Source organism: Anoplophora glabripennis, unplaced genomic scaffold (assembly GCF_000390285.2).
Source record: "Anoplophora glabripennis isolate ALB-LARVAE unplaced genomic scaffold, Agla_2.0 scaffold1375, whole genome shotgun sequence".
Lineage (NCBI taxonomy): Eukaryota > Metazoa > Arthropoda > Insecta > Coleoptera > Cerambycidae > Anoplophora > Anoplophora glabripennis.
The window spans coordinates 14,446-39,276 of record NW_019417452.1 but is presented as its reverse complement, the minus strand read 5'-3'; the positions used below and the strand labels follow the sequence as shown (position 1 = coordinate 39,276).

At 31.7% G+C, this 24,831-nt stretch overlaps 1 protein-coding gene across 1 annotated transcript; it reads left to right on the top strand.

Annotated features, from left to right (window-relative positions):
* Positions 1 to 4,165: 4,165 nt before the first annotated feature.
* LOC108916066 (peroxisomal acyl-coenzyme A oxidase 3) lies at positions 4,166 to 24,831 on the top strand. The gene is made up of 11 exons (XM_018722264.2): positions 4,166 to 4,374; positions 8,434 to 8,581; positions 9,743 to 9,904; positions 10,023 to 10,172; positions 10,280 to 10,427; positions 10,482 to 10,653; positions 10,723 to 11,017; positions 14,931 to 15,056; positions 15,108 to 15,462; positions 17,475 to 17,914; positions 24,537 to 24,831. Exons 2-11 carry the CDS (start codon positions 8,447 to 8,449, stop codon positions 24,651 to 24,653), a joined length of 2,100 nt encoding a protein of 699 aa, XP_018577780.1. The 5' UTR covers positions 4,166 to 4,374; positions 8,434 to 8,446; the 3' UTR covers positions 24,654 to 24,831.

Sequence of the window (24,831 nt, the reverse complement as noted above, 5' to 3'; positions counted from 1 at the left end):
TGTAGGTAATTTGAAAGTCTAGGTACTGAATAGCTGTACTTTTATTCGTAGACGTAGTATTAAATCTCACCTATAACCTATATTAACTTCATGTCTGTAGTTAAGTCACCAAAAATAGTTAGATCATTCGTCAGTTGTCCCGCCAATGAGATCTTCGAAACCGGTATATGTCGCTACGCTCATCTGACGAATCATCCTAGACTTTGCAGGGACAGTCTAATGTCGGTCTGGAACCATTAGTCCGCAGAGTAGTAATATCGCGCAATCTCAGTTTAAAAATTGTTTTATCTACTGGCGACACAAGACCTGATTTCATAGTACCTGTGAAATAGCAGGTCGCTAAACCATTTTGAAGGTTAGACATTGAGTGAAAGTGTTCATTCCTAGATGTAGCATTGTTACTTTTCACAATCGTATCAAATGTTGTGTGTTCGTGAAATATTAAAAAAAAATACTTGTGCGTTTCTGGACCAAAGATTATATAAACTATTTTTTTATTTTTATTTGAATGTTATCCTTAAAGTTTGTGCACTGCCTCGTCGGACACACTGTATGTTTCCGAATATTTTTTTTTATGATAACTATTCGAAATTTCATATAAGTATCCGTTCACAATTATTATTAGAAATTGTATTTGAATAAAATATGGATAATTTTGTGTGCTGTATTATTATATTACTTAAAACTATACATTAAGAATTTTTATTGAGTGTTCAATCATATAAATGCCATTCGTTATGAATAAACAATTACTACTACCCATTAATGCAAAACCAATTTACTATGCTACATTTATTTTTACTTTATCTTATCGTTTTATTATTACACACTGGGAATTTTCCTGTACAATTTTCCTAAATACTTAACTAATTTTCTCATTTTATCTTACTTATACAGAGTATAAAAAGTCAAATCGTCAACCACAGATCATTTTGGTGGAAATAATGAGAATTTGTTAGTATTAAGTTGAAGTTTTCCAGACTTTCACGTATTGACAACACATCTTTTTCATAATTTTGATCGAAAAAATAGAATTCTGAACTAAGCAAAAGGGGGTCGCAGTAATCTTCAACCCTTTTACCTTTTTTCAGCTTACCCTTATAATTTTTTGGATATGTGATATTTTTTAAAATTTCCTCTTGTAGGCTCATTAACTAAGTTTAACAAATGTACAGTGGCGGCTTTTGACATCTATACCAGGGAGGGGGAGGGGGGAAATTTAGGTACAAAGTGCTGAAGAAAAAAAAATCAAATATAATTGGACTATTGAAATATAGTGACAATCTGCTCAACATATTTTTTATAGTGAAAGTACCATTTTTCGGCTTTTGTGCGAAATAAACTTTTCAATTACGTTTCATTAAAGTTTGATATTTCTCGCACCACTGATTTTTCAATAGATAGATAGCATTGCAAGTGTTGTTAATCTGTCTTTACAATCTAATTTAAACTGTTATAATATTTTAGAAAAACACAGAAGAAATAATATTTGGGTAACAAGATTTTACACCACACGTACACAAATTACGTTAATAAGAAAAAAAGTGGTGAATAGCTATTATTTGGTTACGGGCTGAATAAACAGAGCCCAAATTGTATAATAAATATGCGCTACTCCCACTTCGTCTTTCACTGCTGCGCGATGGTAACCATGACCACTGCTGTAAATACTTTACAAATTTAGAGACGACGAAATGTTAAATTACAAATTTAACATTTCCTTTCTAATGTGTTTAATAAGGCTAATCGATTTTATTATCTAGATAACATTGTAAACTAAATTTTAAATAACTTTTTTTCTGTGAACATTTTTATGGTGGGGTGCAGCGCGCCAGAGCCCCCCGCACCAGCCACCACTGCAAATATATTAAGCTCATTCAAATATATTCAAAAAATGATTTCCTAAAAGAAATGAAATGAAATCAGACAATGTTATTTGACAGCAAAAACTACAAATTGGTATAAATATTGTTAATATAAAAACACATATAAGGTATAGTGAAATTGCAATTGAAATAATGCAATCTTTCAAAGAAATATCTTTTGTTCTTCCTTGACAAAGAGCAACAAGTACAGACCGACATAAGTAAGTTTGCTTCTGAGATAGCTCCGACCACAAATGCGTACTTATTCCTTCTAACCAGCCCTATGCGTTCTTTCTGAATCTTGCACAGTTTTGCCCGAGTTAGAAACGTAAACTTGTTTGTGTCGGTCTGTAAAAATAGCTACCTACTATAGAAAGATCCCAGGTAGCAAAATCTTGCACAAGACACTTATACAAGACTGCTGTGTACCTACTGCCGAAATCAGCATCAGTTTTACTGCAAGATTCATTGTGCAATCGTCTTGATCAAAGCTTTCAATGGATTTGATTCAGGGCACTTGAGCGGTACAAAGGGGTAAATTAAAGCAAGTAACTGTTGCAGACTTACATTAGAATTAAGTAAGACATATTGTACTTGACTTATACTAATTCACCCCTTTGAACTCAAGTACTTTTGGTTAAGTCTGGCGCAAGTATTGTAAAAGTATCTTGCTTAAGAAACGATATAAATTTCAGCAATAGACACAAAACAATCTGACACAATTTGGCTATTTTAAGTAAACTTGAAACAACTTGTATTATAATTTCACACGATTGTGCTACCAGGGATCGTATTATTTTCACATTACTTATAGTATTGTTTCTGCTTAATATTTATAAAAATTCCATTATATATAAAAACACAAAACTATTAGAAATAAATGTCATTTTGAAACGACGGTGTTAAAAATAATGAATATTATTAGATTAATGCCATTTGTTTTTTACCTAACCATAACCTAACCCTTTCTTTGTATATTTTATTTTGATTTTTGAGTTGGACATTATCTAATGTTTATAGTACTTATGTTTTTTTTTATTTTAGGTTCAGTGTACCTAAATATTAAAAATTTATAATCATCTTATTCATTACTAAGGTCATTAATAATTTGTATGAAAGACGAACAAAACTACCTTCCTGTCGTAATGTTGGACACAAAATGGTTGTGTATTATCATGATACAAAGACTAGAAGATATTGTATTGCTCATAACCGCAGCTATGTTATGACATCAGTTGGAGATGTAGTACACGCCAATTTGTGGCGTGTGCTCGTGATCCGCTTATTGTTCCTGTGACTGTGTAGTCTCCATGTCTGTGACGTTCGGTTTCGTTAATTCGCCAATTCACTCTCCAACTGACGTCATGCGCCAAGCGAATCGATTTTGGTTCACGGGAATATCGTACATTATATACTTTGTATCATTAACTATGATTATGTCATGCCAAAATATCTACTTTACTATGTACTGTTAATTAACTCAAGTTAATTAATTAGTAATCTACTTAACTTTAATGAAAGAAATGTATCTATTCACCATAAGGTGTTCTCTTGTTTTAGTAAAGCATCGAATTTTTATTAAGTTTGGCATTTGATACTTTAACACTAACAAGAAACTCTGGTTAAATTTCAAGTTTTTTAAATGCAAAAGCGCACATGCTACCACGAATATATTGATTCAAGTATTTCTTAGGCCAAGTCCAAAGTTGTTTCATCTTCGAGATATTAAAGACTACCTACTAAGCTTATTCAAATAACCTCAAGATTTTTAATTGATCATATTGCGGAAAACAACTATTCTATAGGTTACATACCAAGATTAGCATTGAATTATATCACAGTATATAGTAAAAAGCTCGTAATTAATATATTAATCATATAAAAAAAAAATTATATATCTAAATATTGTTAAAATAAAACACGTATTTACCTACCTTACCTTAAATCACGTAATATGTCTTGTGTTCTTCTAACGTTAGACAAAGACCAACACTCAAAAATAGCCATGATAAATAAATCTGAAGTAATAAAGGAGATTATTATTCTGATGTTTTAAATTTGCCCCCTTGGATTCTGGATTAACGGCGCCCATGTCCGGTAGCATTTGCGCTTCTCCATTTATATACACCCTGTGTATAAATAATTATGGTCATTTCGTTTGATCTAAAACAGATCTATGAATTGTTACTCATAAAATATATTGAAGGGAAGCTTCAAAGGGGCGCCAGTGCAAATCGCGTGGAGCCAGTCCTGGTACAGTCGTTAAATAAGCTCTTTTAAGCCGACCAGGCAACATCCGTGAGTCCCATATCGGCGTGTTCCGTTCCGTTAGGTTAGTCGGAAAGCGGAGTCATAGTAAACCTCGGCCTCCTAGTGAGTGACACACCAACGCATACCGGTACCGGCACTGTAACTAACGGGTCGATGTGTTATTTTAACAGTGCAACAAGTGAGGGGCGGCGACTGTAGACCAAATACCCCGTGCATGATTTTCGCAAGAGGAATACCGGTGAGTACAACTGGATTTTTGCATGGGTGGATCGGCTATACGTTACGGGATTCGACGTATTTCTAGTGATTGCCTAATTTCATGCCGCACACATTAAACCGGTGATTTATATGCTACTTAATATATAGGGTACGGATCATGTGGTGCTAATATTAGATTTTTATATTCCTAACACAGTGTGACCGGATTTTTAACACGCTCACCACATGCAAAAGTTGTCTAGTAGATATCTTTCATTGAGGAAGTGGTCCAAAGTATCTGGGTGATAAAAATTTGGAATCAAACTTGCACAAATTTAAAATTGTTCATATCATTCATGGGTCTAACTGAATGGGTCCATAAATTCCAAGTTGTCTGTATAGAATAAACTAGTTGACATAAATTAATATTTAACTACTCACTGTCTAGTCATTCGAATTAACAGATTGGATCATAAAGATTAGACTTACTAGAATTTTTTGCCGTATCTCTATGTTATATGTAAATAAGGTGGGGTGTTGGGGATAAGTTACAGTTCCAGAAAGCTTGCACATCGGATTTTCCAATTTAAATACGTAATTCGATTTATAAACTTAGCAATGAAATTTTTCACGTCGTGGATTTGTAGTCTGGAAAATCGTAATGGGGATGGGAAGTAGGAGTAGGTGTATTACAAACCGTATGCTTAACTTTCCTGAAATTTGATATTTTTCTACTACATAATTATGACTTAATTCGTTTGTCTCTGTTACTGGCAGCACTTCATTTATATTACATTAATTAAAATTGACGAAAGTCTAATCACCCTGTATACTTAATTAAGTGATTCAGATTTCTAGGAATATGTACTTATGTGCTTATTAGATAAGTAGATATTAGATAGGTATATAGAAATTATATTAACGTGGAAATCTTCTTGAACCTTTCGTTTAATATTTGAAATTATATTATACCTATAGTTTAAAGAAAATCCTATCAATTCGTTCGAGGACGAAATTAAATTACAAAGTTAATTCAAATTATTAACTGAATGTTACCAATTTCATATTTTACCGTTATTTAGAATCAAACTTGCCAGTACATTTTGCAAATATTTTTTATTATTTGGATTTTACAGGCCAACAGTTAAATACCACTTTAGTTACGATTGTTACGAAAAGATATATGAAATATAGTACTTCTTAATGAAATATTTTCATTTACTAGCTTATTTCACAGACATGTTTCATAATCATAACTAACATTGGCTTTCGTCTAATAAAATTGAAATTTCGTTTAAAAGGAAATCTCAAGTGAATTGTTTAAAAAATGATAATTCTGTATTAACTGCTAGGCAAAACATGAATTCCATTTAACTATTTGTTTCAATATTACGGAATTTATTTTTTACATCCTAAAAAAAAACAACTAAAACACTAGGTATCTATCGATCATACTAGAGACACAATTTAATGCCAGTGAAATGTACATATAAAAATTTTGTGCACGATAAATGTAATTTCCTCTAGTTTCATAAGGGAAGTTCCCATATAACATACATACATATACAGTATTAATTTATTAATTTGTAGTAAAATTAAGTAAGTAGGTATGCTTAATAAAAGTGGACTGCCGGAAGTCGAGTACATCATATTTCCTTTCATATAACAATCAGGATTGAAGAGGTTCTGTCATAGCATGCGAGATTTAATCGTAAATAATCATTTCCCATATATATTTCTGTGACAATTTAATTTTGTGGGTAAATTAAACTTAAATTTACTCTATAAAATGATCATACCTATACAATTATTTGCAAGATAGTGTGAAATTAATTTTAATTTTAAGTTTTTGTAAAATATAAATATACACGTATAAAACAAAAACTGATACTGTCGGAAAAGTAATAAAACGTTTAATACATGTTGCCAGTGGCGTAGATGGGCACAACTATTTCAACTTCAACTGTGAAGACACTGGACAGTATGAACGCCTGACAATAAAATTTAATGACTTTCATAGGCGTCCCTAAAAAAGATTTCTGCTAAAGGTAAAAAATTATAATAAGTTGTATATAACGTGTAGAAAATTTCTATTAGGTAGGTATATGTTCATTTGGCCATTTTAATTATGTTTTTATTATATTGATGGTAAATTTCGTTTTGTTCCGTTTCAAAAGGTCTGTAAAATGTCATGTTGTACTAATATTATTTCTCCCTTTCGCAATTATAATATCAATGATTAATAGAAGGTAACTATAAAAAATTAAAATTACCAGAATCACACCAAATTCCGTATTGCTGCACTACACTGCTAGGCAATTTGTTAACCACTTGTCAACAGCTGAGATTTATTGTCCAGTCGCCCAGTCCGGCTGTGTTATTCGTCGTTTGTCCGCGCGCCCATTCTTCAACTGGGCGTATACATTTCTACCACTTCCACGTTTAGTTCGACCAGACCTGTATATGGGCACAGAAGATAAAACAATTGTTTTATCTTCTGTGATATGGGTATGGCTAAATAAAGATGGCAACGAGTTTTTCAAATATTTCAATGCCGAACCTAGTACATACTGCCAACCTCTTGGTTCTTCAATTGAGATCGGAAAGGCTATACCATATTTGATGCCTTCATAAAAAAGTACACGACCTTAAGCAACCAATATTGTATGTCAGATACTGTCAACTAAAAGTCCCTAAATCTTAACATCACCGCATTAATGATTCGTTAACAACGAACGATGACAATGCGATCACTGATTGGTTGAATAGAATCTTGTGCAAAATTACACCTATCACTGGCCGGCGAAAGAGAATGTTGAGTTTTAATGTAATTTTGTTTTAATGTTTTAATCATTTTTAGTTTTACCGAAATTTAATTAAATTGCCAACGTGAAAGAAATAAAATTACTGGTTACGTGACTTGTAATCTTTTATGAAGGTTCAAAGGAATAATTGGTCAGATTGTAGTTCATGCTTTTGAAAGGTCGTAGTGCCATTAGGAACAGTTTTAGGAAAAATCGTTACTCGTTTTTCTGTTTGTTGTAATGAGAGGATTCTACCCTGAAAGTTTGTTGCAACATTGCTGTTACACCTTGTATAAAAATAGTTTTTGCTTTAATCAGCCTTTCTTGAAGTAATTAGATAAAATGTGATGTAGTAAAAAGTAAAACGAAAGGAGATACGAAAATGTGCGGAAAGCTCAACATTTTCTCAAGGACAACTTTTGAAAATAATTTTGAAACCTCTTTCCGCTCTCATATCTTTACTTACACCACTTAAAAAATATTAAACGCCTGGTAATCGTAGTTACGTTAAATGCAATTTATACAAAATCTCTTTTTTAAATAATTATTAATATACTTTATTATACTAGTTAAAACCATAAAAATGACGCTATACAGATAAAGGATTTAAATAGAGTGATAAGGAAAGAATTTTGTTCATATTTGCTGTTTATTTACAAGGTCTTGAGGAGGTTGTATCTAGTAAGAATTAAAAAATTTATATTGCAAAATTTGTTTTAACGTTTATCTAGAAATGGCATCATATAATAATTACTTTTTAAATAAATAAGCAAAGTTTAGCAAGTAGATCGTTGTTAAAAGTTTTTTGCATTCTCATTTTTAAATAAATCTCTTAAGTATTTCGTTGATAACGAACATTAATGTAATTCCTATTCCATAAATTGCTCGATAAATTGTATAAAATTTGATTTTTACTTTATACATAATTCAATTTTTTTCATAACATCAGTTTTGAAAATGTAATGGAGAAAACTTACACTTTCTAATTACAGTTAAATATAGTTTTTGTATACCTAAAATCTTAGGCCAAATAGGAATAATAGGAATTTCTTATTATTAATAAAACAATTTCTGAAATTATGGTCTTATACCGTTCGTCACGCCACCCCCTCGGGTACGCCATTGTACAATTTGTTTTCATCTCATAACTGCGAATGGAAGTTGAATTTTGGGTGAAGCGAATGAAATTTTTTTAAATATTTACTTAAAAAAATATAGTAATGTTTTCTAATTTCTTTTTTTATGTGCGACTGTTCCTTTTATAGTCAAATTTTATTAATAAAATTATTTTTCAGAAATTATTTAACAATGGAGCTGGAGGGCAACCAGTTAGTACTGAGAGATTTTGAGCCAAGTTCTTTAGATGAATACAGGAAACAGGCCAAGTTTGACTGGAAAAAATTAAAATTTTTTTTCGAGGATCCAGACCTACTAAAATTAAAAGTGAGAATAAATTTTTTATTATAAAAACACAATGTTGCTGATTGAATAATTTCTTAAAATCACAGTTTATTTAATAAATTGTCCTCTTTTTATTAGAATTCATTTAACAAGGGAATTTAAAGAATGGTCATATCTATTATTATTAGTAGATACTTTTTTACTTATAAATACTATGGTAGTGATTTGCACACCTTCAAATGTAAATAGATACATATTTAAGTGACCTAACTTGATAAAAAACGAATTTGTATGGTTTATAAGCTAAGTGTGTTTTATACAAAGAAGTTACGAACATTTTTTGTGATATGCTCTACCATATACAGTGTTTTCGAAGAGTGTCTTCAAACTCCAGGAGGTTTTTCCTTGGTTCATTTTAGACTCAAAAGTCTTAATGAACCAATGGATCTTGAAATTTAAAATGAATATCAAACATTTTCAGAAATATTCAAATTTTTTAAAACTATAACATTAGCACTTTTTGGTCTAAAATGATCCATTTGTGAAGTTGTGACACGGATTTAGAAAACACTGTAGATTGCATTGAATTATACTTGCAATATCTAGTTAGTAGTCAAGATCATTCGTTAGTAGAATGAATAGACTACATAAACTTAGTAATTCTCATCAGTATACCATTAAAAAAAAATTGAAAGATATTTTTTAAACTATCAGATTTAACTTCTTACTTCCTTAACATCTTTAAATAAAAATACTGAAAATGTATGTAGCTATTCCATATTTTTACTTTTTCCTTTAATTTTTCTGTCAACGAAAGTATTATTACGAAATTAGATCTTTATTATGATTGTCAATTGAGTAAATTAAATCCAGATTAAGTAATAAATAGTTTTATCATTAATTTTGTGACTGAATAGTAAAACATAAGGATATTTGAAGTTTTTTTCCACGATTAATTAATGTAAAAATAAATTCGTTTCAATAAAGCTCGTACATGAACTGAAGGGACGAATGATATATTTTTTTGTTTTTAGAATATAGGCCACAGACGTGAGCTTTTAAGAAGACATAAGAATAATCTTACGCTGATATTATCTAAATATAAAAATTTTCAAAAATAAATTATCCTTATCCAAGTTCTAAAACTTAATACCTACAATAATAGGTTTATTTTCTAAATAGAAAGGTGATTTATTTTTCCAGATGACGGTTTGGAAATGTCTCGAAAATGACCCTCTATTTCAAAGACAAGAAACTGAGTTGACAACAGAAGAAAATAAGAGGATAACAGCCTTACGATTAAGGCGATATGTCGACTACAAATTTCCCATATGTGATATTCTGAAATTGCCGTTTAAAAAAAGAGTGAGTACAAATACCAATAACTAAATAGTTTTTTAGTAAAATATAATAAACTATTATACGTTTTTCTCCCCTGATCCTGAAGTTAACATTTTTGAAATAATCAAATACCGTTTTATAGACCAGAATGATGATGGCTTGTAATGAAGCACTGGCAGTTACTTTTCCCGATGTTTCAATTAAGTATGCTATAGGAGTCGGTTTATTTAGCAATACAATAATAACTTTGGGAACTGAACGGCATCGGCAATACGCTTACGCAGGTAATAATGTAAGTAAATATTTTCCGTTTATTTGAATAGAAATACTCGTACATTTAAATGAAAAACCATGTTTTCTTCAGATAACCTTAGAAACTCATTATGATATATTTTTCAGTCACTGTCTTGTTTAGCTTTAACTGAAATCGCACACGGAAGTAACACAAAACAAATGAGGACCACAGCCACGTATGATCCACAAAGCCAAAGTTTCATTATAAATACTCCAGATTTTGAAGCAGCGAAATGTTGGGTAGGAAATTTAGGTACCTATTTGAATTACTAAACTGTGAAATGAAATCTAAATAAAATATTTGCAGGTAAACAATGTACCATCGCTTTATTATTTGCACAACTCTATACCAAAGGACAATGCCATGGCTTACATGCTTTTGTCGTACCCATAAGAGATCCAAAGACTTTAATAGCCTACCCAGGAATTATTGTGGGAGACATGGGGGAGAAAATAGGTTTACATGGAATAGATAATGGGTATAAAAACTTCTTAAAAATTTATTATACATAATTCCAGTACAATTGATACAATTTTATTATTTTCAGGTTTATAATGTTTGAGAACTATAGAATACCAAGGGAAAACCTTTTAAATAGAACTGCTGATGTAACTCCAGATGGAGAATACGAAAGTAGTTTTACTGACCCTGGTAGGATATTAGGAGCAGCCTTAGAGAACTTGTCCATGGGAAGGGTGGGAATTATGCAGGAGAGTTCAAATAATCTCATATGTGCAGTAACTATCGCAGTAAGATACGCAGCAGTACGGAAACAATTTGCCCCAAATGGAGAAGGAAATAACAATAACAATGAATTGCCAATAATTGAATATCAGTTACATGTATGTATATTTCATATTTTTTCCAAGTCATTTAAACTGTAATTCACAATTAAATCATGAATCATAATTGTGTTAATTTTATATAATGTACACTGCTGATGACCCCAGGTTAGACAAAAAAATTAAACAGTTGCGATAATGCCACATTTTGACATAGGTATTTAATTTCACCTTGTTTATTGGATATTAAATTTAAAAAAAATTGTATGTTGGACCAATGACACAGAGTTTAAAGTTGAATAGCTTATTGACCTAGAATGCCTAAAAAAATATGTATCTACTGTCTGGTTTGTAGTAACATAATAAAAAATATAAATGTATTTATAATAACAATTTCTGAATGTATTTTACACACACTTTGCATACATATCATTTTGTATAATATTAGAGCTATTATTTTTAAACGTGTTATGGAACAAAATGTTTTAGATGTAGGTACTCATAAGTGAGGATAAATAACCTTTTTATATTACATGTATGAATATTATTAAAGATTGAATTCTGATGAAAAACAGAATAATTCCGTAAAAAGCAGTACATATCGTAATGTATTTATTGTTGGGTTACTCTAAAATGCTCTAGCCAGTGTCACTTGTAGCATGACTAGGCTTGCCAGATCTCCGGGTTTGACCCGGAGTCTTCGAGTTTTGATGGTACATCTTCGGGCTCCGGGTTAACATATAATTTCTCCGGGTTTTGTCAGTTGCGGGAAAATCGTAATTTTCTCGATATTTTCTGTTTTTTTTTTCATCAAAATCCATTTTCCCAGGTCACAAAGTATTACTTCCTGATTGTCCTTTTTTTTTTTGACATCGATTTGTCCAATTGCAATCGCAGAACCTTTTTTTTTTGACGTCAATTACACAAACGGGTCATATTTCCGGGTTTGTCATGAAATAGATCTGGTAACCCTAAGCATGACTGCTGAGAAATATGAAAATCCACAGGTCCATCAAGTTTGAAAATAAGATATAACAGTTTTGAAACACAGGGTGCTTTCTAAGCCAATGTCATAAACTTTAACTTTGCCCTTTATTAATTATTCCTTTAACCTAAATTTCATCATTCTACTAAAACATCTAGAAAACAGTGCTTTTAAATCCTTTTTAGTTGATTAAATGTAATGTTAGATCGTAGTTGGGGATCAAACTTAATAGAACAAAGAAAGACTATTTAGCTCCTTTGAAACTATATTGACTGCATGCTCAACTTGGTTCAGGTGCAGTATATATACAACTTATTAATCAGATAGGTACTTGCCGTGTCAAAATCATACATGATTGAATTCGTGGACTGAGTGTAAAATACTTATATGTATTATTAATATAAATTTATAATTTTCTGTTTATTTTACGGATTTGTGCTATTCTTTGCCCATTTATTACCAGCACTATTGTACAGGGTGTGGCCTGTATAATCTATAAAAATTAAACTACGGCCTCTTAATGATGTTTGCAAGAGAAAAGTCTTATATGAAAAAGTTCTATTTTTACTTTTTTTTCGTAAATTAAAGTAGGTACAATTACGCATCAAAATATTTTCTCTGGGTCGCATAAAAACATTTCTAGTTTTTAATAAATAACACAGGGTCGGCCTTCATTTTCGTTGAATAAATGAAAAAAACACGAAGATAGAACTTTTTCGTATAAGACGACTTTTCTATTACAAATATCACCAGGAAGCTGTAGTTTAATTTTTATAGATTATACATGCCACACCCTGTATACTTTAAAGGAATTGAAGTAGGTACCTACCACCAAGGAAATAATTCTTTTTCAAAACTTTTTTCTTATGGCACATTTATTACATTTGATTCATACAGAGAGTAAGAGTAATTATTTAGTCATATACCCTACGAAATTATAGAATGTATGAGAAAAACTGACTTTTCAATGGTTCCAAAAATATACATTTAGAGGTTTTCATCTTTTCACATTTTGCGAATTTTTATAATAAACTTTTACAGATTTTAGTTTTTATCAGAAAAAATATTATCAGGACAATTTTGAAAAAAAAAATGGTTAATTCCATTTTTCTAATTCAGCTAAAATTTGAAGAGAAGGAAATCCCAAAATATTTTTCCATGGTTCAAGTTCCATTCAATCTGTTGCAGACAATTTGATTGAATTCTTTGTTATCCATTTACTAGATAAATTAAAGTTTGAGTTTTATAGGTAAAGTTAGTGGTATTACTAAGAAATTTAGGAGTAATATAATTGTGTTAAATACTTATATTTAAAAAACTCATTAGCCCCTCATTTTGTATATGTATCATTAAAATGCCTTCTGCAAAATCTTGAAATAGGAACATTTATCAGTGGAAAATATAACATATTTTGCTTTATTTGGTGTTAGAATACACACTAATATACCCTATTTTATTATTTTTCCTATCTTTAGTTTCGTCTATAATTTGTTGGCTGATTAATGATTATTAATATACTCCATTTCTATTTTTGCTACAATTCTCATTTTAGTGCCATAACATATTTTAAAATTGTTTTAGTCCATCTCCATTTGAAAAAATCAGTGAATGTGGAAAATAATTCTTTAAAATATTTGTTGAATATTTTGATACACGTGAAGGAAGACAGTTTTGAAAATATTAACTAAGCTGAAGTTATTCACATTTTTTTGCTCAAATCAGTTTCAGGCTAATGTTTTTATTTTTAATGAGTCTACATTTGGCAACTCCAGCCCAACAAAATTGTTTCATAAACATGGCATTTTTATGACTGTTCCATCATAGCTTGTATCAGAAAAATAACAGTTCCGTTAGTCTGGTTCATAATGCACTAAGATGACTGAATGACCCAATTTTCATTTTGAGAGAAAGTAATTATTTAATCGTACAACCTAAACTAAGAGTTCTATTTCGATTTCTGATTCCTGCCAGACCATAGACCAAGGGTCGGCAACTGGCGGACCGCGGTCCAGATCCGGACCGCGGAAGGTAAAATAATGGACTCCAAAAAGTTTTTTGAATTTTGTTTTTTTCTATTGATAATAATACGTTTGAGTGCCACCCTTATCATTTCTACTAAAATTGCGTGATTGATTTGAGTTCATAATGGTTAGTAGGTAGATTAAATTTGTGAGTGCAAATTAAAATAAAAAGTTACTAAGGAATGTGTTTTTTTTGTGGACTTTGTTAAAAATTTTCAATAGTATCCGGACCCCACCTAAAATTACTTGCCGACCCCTGCTATAGACCATAAAAATACACCAGCATTTCCAGTGCGCTCAGAAACTTATATTTGGATCTTTTTGATGATGTTTAAGACGTTTAAGATATTTTGAGAATTTTATCTTAGAAATAAATGTTCAAGGGTATAAAACTAAGAAAAATAAAAAAATTCTTTGATTAACTTGATCCTTTCAAACGAATTTCTAAAATGTATTTTTAATAAAACTTTTTAAAGTTATAGATGGAGATATGTGATCTTTTTTCAAAATTTTTTCTCACAGTTTATAAATTGCTTATTTCAGATCCAGGATAAACATTTCATTTAATAGAGCTAGCTGGGACATATAGCCCATCAACTAGATGTTTCTGGCAATATCATCACTTAAAACTTGCAATACAGGTCGCTTTCTGCCAATTTTTGGACCCTCTGAAGGTCTCAGCATTGGCTACTAGATGTAGCTGCCAGTTACATCTTTTATTTGTTAATTTACTAGGTACGAAAACTATTGAAAATTTTAGCTTATTGTTAGAGATTTTATATTTTTGAATTCCCCTTCCAACTGTAACAGAAAAATTGGCATCGCGAATATTTTTAGTAGGTCCAGATACAATTAGGTGTTTTATGGAAATTCTAATCAAACTGAAATTAAAAGAAATACCACATTAAATTCAAAGCTAATAAGTTTTATATTTTAACAAATGAAATTTTTTTTTATTTTTTTCCAGCAATGGAGATTATTTCCTTACATGGCTGCTGCAGTCGTCTTACGAGCATTCGTTAACGGTTTCACAGAAACATATCTAACTGTCGTTGATAAATCAGCATCAACATCAACAGAGATAGAAGATTTGGTAAGCAAATTCATTCATATGCTAACGCTTTCTATAAACCATCATTTTTAGAGCGATATGGTATCAGAGATTCATGCTTTAGTGTCTAGTGCTAAGCCCCTTATGACGTGGACTTGTAGGGATGCCACACAGGAATGCAGGGAAGCCTGTGGTGGTCACGGATTTCTCAAATCGGCCAGATTGGGGGAACTCAGAAACATAATCGACCCTTGTGTAACTTATGAAGGTGATAACAATGTTCTAGTCCAACAAACAAGTAACTGGATATTAAGACAATGGCAAGCAATCAATGCAGGCGGTAAACTTTCTTCACCACTGGGTAGTTGCACCTTTTTGATAGATTACGCTCTTATTGGAGTTAAGAAATATGATGTTAGGAGTAGAAAGGAGGTTCAGAGTCAACAATGTAAGTACCTATATTTTTTAAAAGAAAAAATTAAGTATTGATCAATTTAAATGTGTTCTTACTTATATCATGAGTTTTGAAAGATAAAAAAATTTTAGCTCGTTATAATAGATATATATTTTTTTGAAACAGGAACTGTCTGTTCACAGAAAAATGATGAGCAAAAAATATGAGTATAAAGAACATTCTCACTGTCAGGAAATTTACAAGGAAAAAAAAATTTACAAGGACATTCATAATTTTTCACTAAACAACCAAATTTGAGAACAGAAAAAGAAAGATGTTCTTGCTAAGAATGTTGAGAGAAATGGGAGAATAAAAAGAACACTGTTCTTTAATCAAGAATAAATCTATTTGCTAAGGGAAAAATACAGGTCTTATATTGTTAATAAATCAGGATGAGGAAAAGGCATGCCTACTTATAACATAAATATAACTTCTCAAATACCTGTTTGCTTATTAACAAAATAATTATTATGAAAAATCTTTCCAAAAATCTTTACTATAATATTAGCTAATAATGACTAATATTGACTGAAATATTTCAATCAACGTAGCATGTCATTAGTTATATTAAAATAAAATTATTTAAAAAACACATGATGTCAAGGCAGTTTTCCATTTATAATTTACAAATGTCGCAAGAAAAATCCTATCTCCCAAATGACCATATTAAATCTTACTATTACCAAACAAAAATTATTTTGATGTATTTTTGTGGCATCCAACAATTTTTTTTCTGTTTATGAAAATGTTTTATTTGTAAAAAGAAATGTCTCCAAATATCTTCATACCCTCAATCCATAAACAAAAATCTAGAGTGTGATTGAAAATATTTATACTCTTTTTTAAATTTGTTTTACCATATTTACAAATATTTATTTTTTATTGGAACAATTAATAAGATTTAGTATAATCGAAGTAGTTGCTTTATCAATACATTGATATAACTCATTTAATGTATGTACTTATCTACAGGGTGTAACTTTGAATGGGGTTCATATTTATACGGAAGCTACCTTTAGCTGCAGAAATACATAGATATCATAAGTTTGTTTTTTCTCAAATTTTGTCTTGAAAACTGTATTTTTTTATCTTTTTTTTTTTTGTAATCTTCATTCCCTTCCACTGTACAGACTAGTGTGACCTCAAACAACTATGCCATGTAGCTGCATACCCATTTGACAGCTATGGTATGCATTGTTGTCAAATCTCTCTTGATTCATATACATATTTTTTTATAATATCACACAGAAATAATGAAGACAGATAAAACACACTTTTCCATTACTAAACACTGAAATAAATAACATTATAATGGTATCTACACAAAACACTTCCATAAGTACAAAATTAAATTTTATGAACTTAATAGGTAAAACATGACACTGCACTCCACAAATTCTATTTCGATTACAGTAAAAAGTAACACTTCATGCAGAGACTGGAAATTACCCATAAATGGTGAACTGAATACTAAAATAAATGTAATAAAACAAAAGTTACATTCTTGTTTTGCCGTTTGTTTCTTGCTCATCTTGCGCTCTGTTGTCGTGTCAAATCGAGTCGATTGATATTATGTAGTTCACCTACTACATCAATATCAGAGGTCTTTGGTGCTGATGTTCACAAACTATACACTGCTTTAAAAAATTGCAACAAACTTTATATTAAACACTCTAAATTATTTTAAAAATATTTTAAATTTATTTATTTTTATTAAGTACATTTTATAAAACAGCTAAAGCAAATATTATAAAACATAAATTAGTTTAACTAACCGTAATTTCATACAGAAAAACGTTACCTCCTTCGTTATAAATGAGAATAGTTTGGTCTTAACCTTGTTCCTGAAACTTTTTTTAATATGTTATTTCTTTAAATTATTCAGTTCATTATGTTCTTAAGAAGAAACATAAAAGAACGGGTTTTTGACTGTTAAGCAAAGTTTTCATCCCTTGTTTTAGATACTTAATGTTAAAGGTGCCTAACCCTTTTATTGTGTTTTATAGTTATAATGGACTGTTATCAGTGGCTAATACTCTACCTGGTCCAAGAAACAGATAAACGGCAAAATGAAGTAGTCAGTGCTGGAGCAGATAAATTCACTGCCAGGAATGAGTCTCAAGTCTATCGTGCAGCATTACTGTCTCGTGCTTATAGTGAATACACAGCACTTCGATACTATTGGTCTCAAGTATCTGCCGCGGATCCTAGTTTGCAAGCGATGTTGAACAATGTCGGCTACCTCTATGGACTCTCGTGCTTAGACAAACATTTAGTATATTTCTATCAGGGAGGTTTTGCTTCAGGTCCGGAACTGTCGCAGAATGTAAAAGATGGTATTTTAGCATTATGCAAGAATTTGAAGTCTGACAGTTTAGCAGTAATTGATGGCTTAGCCCCACCGGATTATGTTATTAATTCAGTACTAGGAAGGTCTGATGGAAAGGTAAGTCCCACCTCCATATCAACTACAGATCAATATGCAGGATATTTATAAACTTGGAAATTATATTATTTGAATTGTTTTTTGAACAGCTTCCTTTTAAAAGATCTGGACATGCCACTTGCTTATATTACACTACATAATGTAAAAAAACCATAAATATTCACCCAGTTTAACAAAAAAGTGCAGCAAAGATATTGAAACTGAGTCGAGAGGAAATGCTTTTAGAATGATTATGACAATTCTGGTTGCACCATGGTGAAAAATGATTCACAAACATCAGTCTGCAGCCATAGCATTTTGTCTACATTTATCGTATATCAGTAGCATATCCAGTAATTCGAGATTGACTGTAATTATGTGGGATTATAATTATTTGCCATTATCACGTTTGTTTCTTGTGCTGAATACTTGGTGGACTAGAAACAGGAATCACAGATTAATGATTTCTTTATTATATGAAACTAAGAATTACTATGGGCTCATCAACTAGTACAATGTCAAAACGAACCATGTCCATACAATACTTGTCATTCGCAATCGAACTATAGAATAGAAACAGAAAGGGTATTTGGAACAGCTACAGGTCTTGAATTGGAACAGTTTGTAACTGTTCTAGCAAATTCCTATTCCTTATAACATCTCTAGTCTCCGTTTTGATATTTAAGAACTACTAATGAGTTTACTTATAGCAGGTTTCAGCAAACCAGTAAACTACAAACTGTTCACAGTAGACATCTAAGGTGGCAGCTATATTGAGTGTTGATATGCAGAGCTTCATTATTAAAGCTTAAATAAAGTAAGATCAATTCAAAGGATTCCGCACAAATCTTATGGAAATTGGGTCCCGGTCAAATTCGCTGAATTTTTGATATGTGATAGAGTTCATCATACTGGTCAATTGTCTCAATGGCCACAAAGCTCAAAAATGGATAGTTTGGCCGGTACAGAGCTTTAAAGCTCCGAATATCCTCCACGGATTTATGTATATGCGCAGTGTGTATAGACTTTTGAAATAGCCTATTTCATTTTTTTTATTATCTAGGTTTATATTTTTGAGGTTGCTGAATTCAGATCTGTTGTTAGATTTTCAAAATTGACAGTTGGCAGCTGTCAAATAGCTGTCAATGTGCTATAATAAAGCCAGAAACTTGTTTTTTTATGTTTTATTTTTTTTTTTTTTTAGTTCGATAAGTTCAAAGACGATATCAAATCAATAACAATGACTATCGGCAGCTGTCATTTAGCTGTCAACAATTCTTCAAAGTCCGGTAATAAAGTCAAAAAATTATTTTTTGTTTATAACTTCAAGTTTTTTAGATAAGTGAATATAAATATGATATAAAATTATGTAGTCATCAGCTTACAGCTGTCAACAAGCTGTCAACTAACTGTCAAAATGCAATAATAGAGCAAGTAACTTATTTTTTGTGCTTAACTTTGTGGATAAGAAATCAAACATGATATAAGTTTATGACATCACTTTTGAACTCAGTGATCTAAGCAACTTAAAGCTTTTTAAAAAAAGTAACTTTTTGACTTTATTATTGCATTTTGACAGTTAGTTGACAGCTTGTTGACAGCTGTAAGCTGATGACTACATAATTTTATATCATATTTATATTCACTTATCTAAAAAACTTGAAGTTATAAACAAAAAATAATTTTTTGACTTTATTACCGGACTTTGAAGAATTGTTGACAGCTAAATGACAGCTGCCGATAGTCATTGTTATTGATTTGATATCGTCTTTGAACTTATCGAACTAAAAAAAAAGAAAGATAAAACATAAAAAAACAAGTTTTTGGCTTTATTATAGCACATTGACAGCTATTTGACAGCTGCCAACTGTCAATTTTGAAAATCTAACAACAGATCTGAATTCAGCAACCTCAAAAATATAAACCTAGATAATAAAAAAAATGAAATAGGCTATTTCAAAAGTCTATACACACTGCGCATATACATAAATCCGTGGAGGATATTCGGAGCTTTAAAGCTCTGTACCGGCCAAACTATCCATTTTTGAGCTTTGTGGCCATTGAGACAATTGACCAGTATGATGAACTCTATCACATATCAAAAATTCAGCGAATTTGACCGGGACCCAATTTCCATAAGATTTGTGCGGGGTCCTTTTTAATACTTCAGTGTAACGGCTCATACGTAAATGCATGTATCCAATGTAACCCAGTGGCGGCTTGTGACATTGAAAATAGATGAAGCATATTCATTGATTAAAAGACAAAAAAAAGTGCCGCAGGCAAAAATTTTCAAATGTTCAAGGTCAAACGGCTTTAAATGAATTTGGAAATTTTTAGATGCATTTGCAATATTACCGAAAAACACGTTCGTGAGAAAGATTTTCATTTAGGTTTTATAAAAAATAGAAATATTAGTTCGGCTTGTGGACTTCTGCGAACATTAACGCACACCGTACATGTATGTTCCAAAGATGCTTTGTGGTTATGATAGCCTTGCGTGAAAAGTTATTTTAAATGAACACTTCGACACAACCACTTATACTCCGAATACCAATAATTCCGAAACTTTCGAACGTACACGTTGTCTTTTGACTTCCCCTTTTTTCCATATCGAGACAATAAGGCACAGGTCTGTAGCAATTTAAAAAATCCTTTTTGTCCTCAATTTTCCAACTGGAAAATGACGTTTCCAATAAAATACATACTGGCTCATACATAGGAAACATTTCTACAATTATTATACAAAACAAATATTAACTAAGAACAGTAGTTATAATCAATCGTGTTACTCGTTCCCCCACGCCATAGTTTACTACTGTGTTGGCTGCATCGTTGCCATGACAACCGCCGTAAACAACGCTACGAAGAGAAGCAAAATACAGACTGATTTCAATCTGCGTGACTTGCATGCGTTATACGTTGTATGGTACGAAGTTGATGTTCGCACTCAACGAAAGCAATGTTTTTTTAGAAGGCGTTCACCATGCAACTATTCTATTCTATTTATTTCTGTGTATTAAACAAACACAATACATTTTCAATATAGAATTATACCGAAATTATAAAATTTCATCTTGTTCTGACGAAAACGTGGGCCTCTGCTGACATTTCATGTTTTCTTGTCAGTATGAAACTCAACTAAAAACCCTATGATTGCAAGTTGACTGCCTGGAGAGTATTCCACTTGCTGGAACATGCACGGCACATACCTTGCAAATACTCTTTCGGAAGAACATCACATGCAAAGTCTATCGCCTGCCGAGACGCTGCACGTATAGTGTGAATTACACACCTCAAAACCCATAAGATACAATGGTTAAAATATTTTGCCGAGCCGGTGCTTGCTTTGCTGCCTTGCACGCAAGTGAGAATCGGCCTTAAATCCATTAGATGCGACACATTTTTCAACTTGGCGCATGGCCTAGTTGGTAGCGTTCGAGTCCCAACACTCACGAGATCGCTGGTTCGAGTTTTGTCATGTGACATTTTTTTTCCTTTCAAAACGGGCCATGTTTTTTTATTCTTTTTCTCATCTCCAAAATTATGAACAAACGAAACATTATAATAATGTAGGAATATTCTTCAAGTATTTTCATTAAAATGCACAATTGGTTTTCATAGAAGAATGCTCTTTAAGATTTAACTCTTATTAATTTGCAATTAGAGCTGCTCTTGTAAAATTACATTAATTTCACCTATTTTGAGGCATTTCAAAAGTTGGTGAGTTCGAACTTGGCATGTTAGAATTGTTTCCTCAAAATGTATCTAACAAGACTTCATTCGCTTCTACATGATTTCTGATTACCTAAATGTAAGCCACTAAAGTTGGTTGGAAGGCTGACACTTATTTCTAAGTTATAAAGTTCTTACTGTTAGATGCGGGTTATCTTTTGGCTTGCAGCTTTTTTTTTTTTTTGGTTCATACATTAAAAAATTGTGAGAAAACTTTTTATTACATAATCTCAGATGATAACCAATTACACGAACGATTTTGTCGATATATCCAATCCAAAATTGCTTTTTGAAAAAAAAAATATACAGGGTGTCCGGTAAGTACCTCCTAATCTCTCGGAAGTGTATAGGGGAGGTCAAAATAAAACTAGTCCTTCCTATAATTTTTTTTCCTAATGTGCCCCCTAACGGAGTTATGGGGGGTCAAAGGGGTACCTAGAAATTAACGTTTAGGGTTATAACTTTGAAACCACCCTGTATATTTTAATAAAATTTTCGTACGTTGTATTACACATGGAGCTCTACGATTTGATGCTAAAATCAACTTTTTGCTATTATCAGGTGTCCAGAAACGGACTGGCCCTATCACAATTTTTCTCAAAATTTTGACAGAAGTAATTTTATCAAACTGAAAATATTATTATTAGATACTCTGAAGGTTTTTCTTTAAAAATGGTACTCTTTATTTATTTCGAAAAAATGAACGGTTTGCGAGATAAATCGGTTTTGAAAAAAATTGGTAACAAATACAACAACAATTAAAATTTATTTTTTTTACATATTATTTCATGCATTTAATTTCTTTAACTTTATCAAGTCCAGAAATCTTTGAACGGGTTGGCTATACTTTATGAGCAAGTAGTGACCAATTAAAAATAACATTTGAAAAATAACTTACTTACAAGACATGCAACAAAGAACATTCAACAATGAACAAAGGTACCTAAATGTTACTTCGGTAGATGTTCAAAATGAGCACCCCGTACTTCAATGCACTTTCTAATCCTACGAATGTTTTCCCGGTGCACTTGAAATAATATTCCGTGATTATTGCGGAGATGGTCACAGTTCTGTGTTAGCCTCAGCAGAAGTTCCTCTCTACTATTTACGGGTGTTGAATAAACGTTATTTTTTAAATGACCCCACAGAAAAAAGTCTAATGGGTTTAGGTCGGGCGACCTAGGTGGCCATAATACAGGTCCGCCTCGACCTATCCATCGATCACCAAAAACATTCGTCAGATGTTGACGTACTAAACGATCAAAGTGGGGTGGTGCACCGTCATGCATGTACCACATTTCAGTTCTTATTTGAAGGGGCACTTCTTCTAACAAAATATTTAGATTTTCCTCTAAAAATTGCAAATAAAGAGCACCATTAAGTCTTTGCTCCAGAATAAATGGACCAATCAAATGATTCCCGATAATGCCAGCCCACACATTCACCATAAACCTTTGTTGGTAGCGAGTTTGAACTAAAGCGTGAGGGTTTTCTTCATCCCAGACATGTAGATTATGCGAATTAATTATGCCGTCTCTTGTAAAACCTGCTTCATCGGTGAACAAAATAGATGTACCAAAATTATGATTCCGAATATGATGCTGTAAAAACCAATTGGCGTATTGAAGTCTTTTTGGATAATCATCTGGAGACATAGCATGTACTTTTTGGATGTGGTACGGGTAAAGCAATTGTTCTTTCAGAGTTTCATGTACAGCCCATTTTGTAACATTGTTTTGCGCCGCAAGCTTCCTTATGCTATTTGAAGGATTATTAGCAACGTCTTCCAATATTTGTTCCTCTACATGAGGGTCTCGTACTCTCCTCGGGGCTCCTGCTCCACCACGGCGTGGCAAAAAGCTTCCTAAATAAAGGATTCGGAAGAAATTAGTTTCACTAACGTTTTTCACTATTTTTTTTTACCTGTTTCTCTTAAACTACGATCAACTCTTTCAAAAGTTTTTGGACTCGGCAAATGTCGACCCGGAAACCTTTCCTCATAAAGTCTTCTTGCCTCCACGGAGTTGCATAATGCTTCCCCATAAATTAGGTGCATATCAGCATATTCTGCACAGGAATATTCTTCCATTTTTAAATGTTATTTCTAACGGCTTAAAACGAATACCACAATAAAATTGAATTTTTATTCTGTCACGCGCCTTTGACAAGTACTTTAAAATCAACAGGGTCTAACAACGAAAACAATAGAAAAGAACTCCATGGAGACAAGAGCAATAATAATTTGTAGATGTATTTTGGTCATAGATGTTGATTTTACAAGAAACGGCATTATTCATTCCCTTAATTCACCACCAGTAAATGTTTATGGTGAATCTGTAGGCTGGCACTAGCGGGAATGATTTTATTGTAAAAAAATAAATTTTAATTGTTGTTGTATTTGTTACCAATTTTTTTCAAAACCGATTTATCTCGCAAACCGTTCATTTTTTCGAAATAAATAAAGAGTACCATTTTTAAAGAAAAACCTTCAGAGTATCTAATAATAATATTTTCAGTTTGATAAAATTACTTCTGTCAAAATTTTGAGAAAAATTGTGATAGGGCCAGTCCGTTTCTGGACACCTGATAATAGCAAAAAGTTGATTTTAGCATCAAATCGTAGAGCTCCATGTGTAATACAACGTACGAAAATTTTATTAAAATATACAGGGTGGTTTCAAAGTTATAACCCTAAACGTTAATTTCTAGGTACCCCTTTGACCCCCCATAACTCCGTTAGGGGGCACATTAGGAAAAAAAATTATAGGAAGGACTAGCTTTATTTTGACCTCCCCTATACACTCCCGAGAGATTAGGAGGTACTTACCGGACAGCCTGTATATATTGAGTACCTAATGAATTTTGGTTGAGGTACAGAAGTCATCAAATTTATTTTGTTTTGTTACAGCTTTACGAAAACATTCAGAAAACTTTGATGCACAATTCCAGTGCCATGTCACGTCCAAATTGGTGGTATGAAATAGTAGACAAGTCCAATTTTACTAAATTCCAAAGCAAACTCTGAAGAAGTTCCGCCTTAACTCCAAAAAGAAGAAAAAAAGAAAAGTAACGGGTTGAAATATTATGAAGTTTACAGATTTTATTGTCAGCACTTAATTGTTAGAAATAATCTAAATGTTATTTTTGTAATTTATATTTTTTAAAAATAAATGTATATGTTTACATTTTTAAAAGTAAAATTT

Bases quoted from the DNA above. Each gene is read 5' to 3' on its own strand.
- LOC108916066 (XM_018722264.2), top strand. From the start codon at position 8,447: ATGGAGCTGGAGGGCAACCAGTTAGTACTGAGAGATTTTGAGCCAAGT. The intron at 10,173-10,279 runs GTAAGTAAATAT...TATATTTTTCAG, and splicing joins ACGCTTACGCAGGTAATAAT to TCACTGTCTTGTTTAGCTTT. The intron at 10,428-10,481 runs GTACCTATTTGA...AAATATTTGCAG, and splicing joins ATGTTGGGTAGGAAATTTAG to GTAAACAATGTACCATCGCT.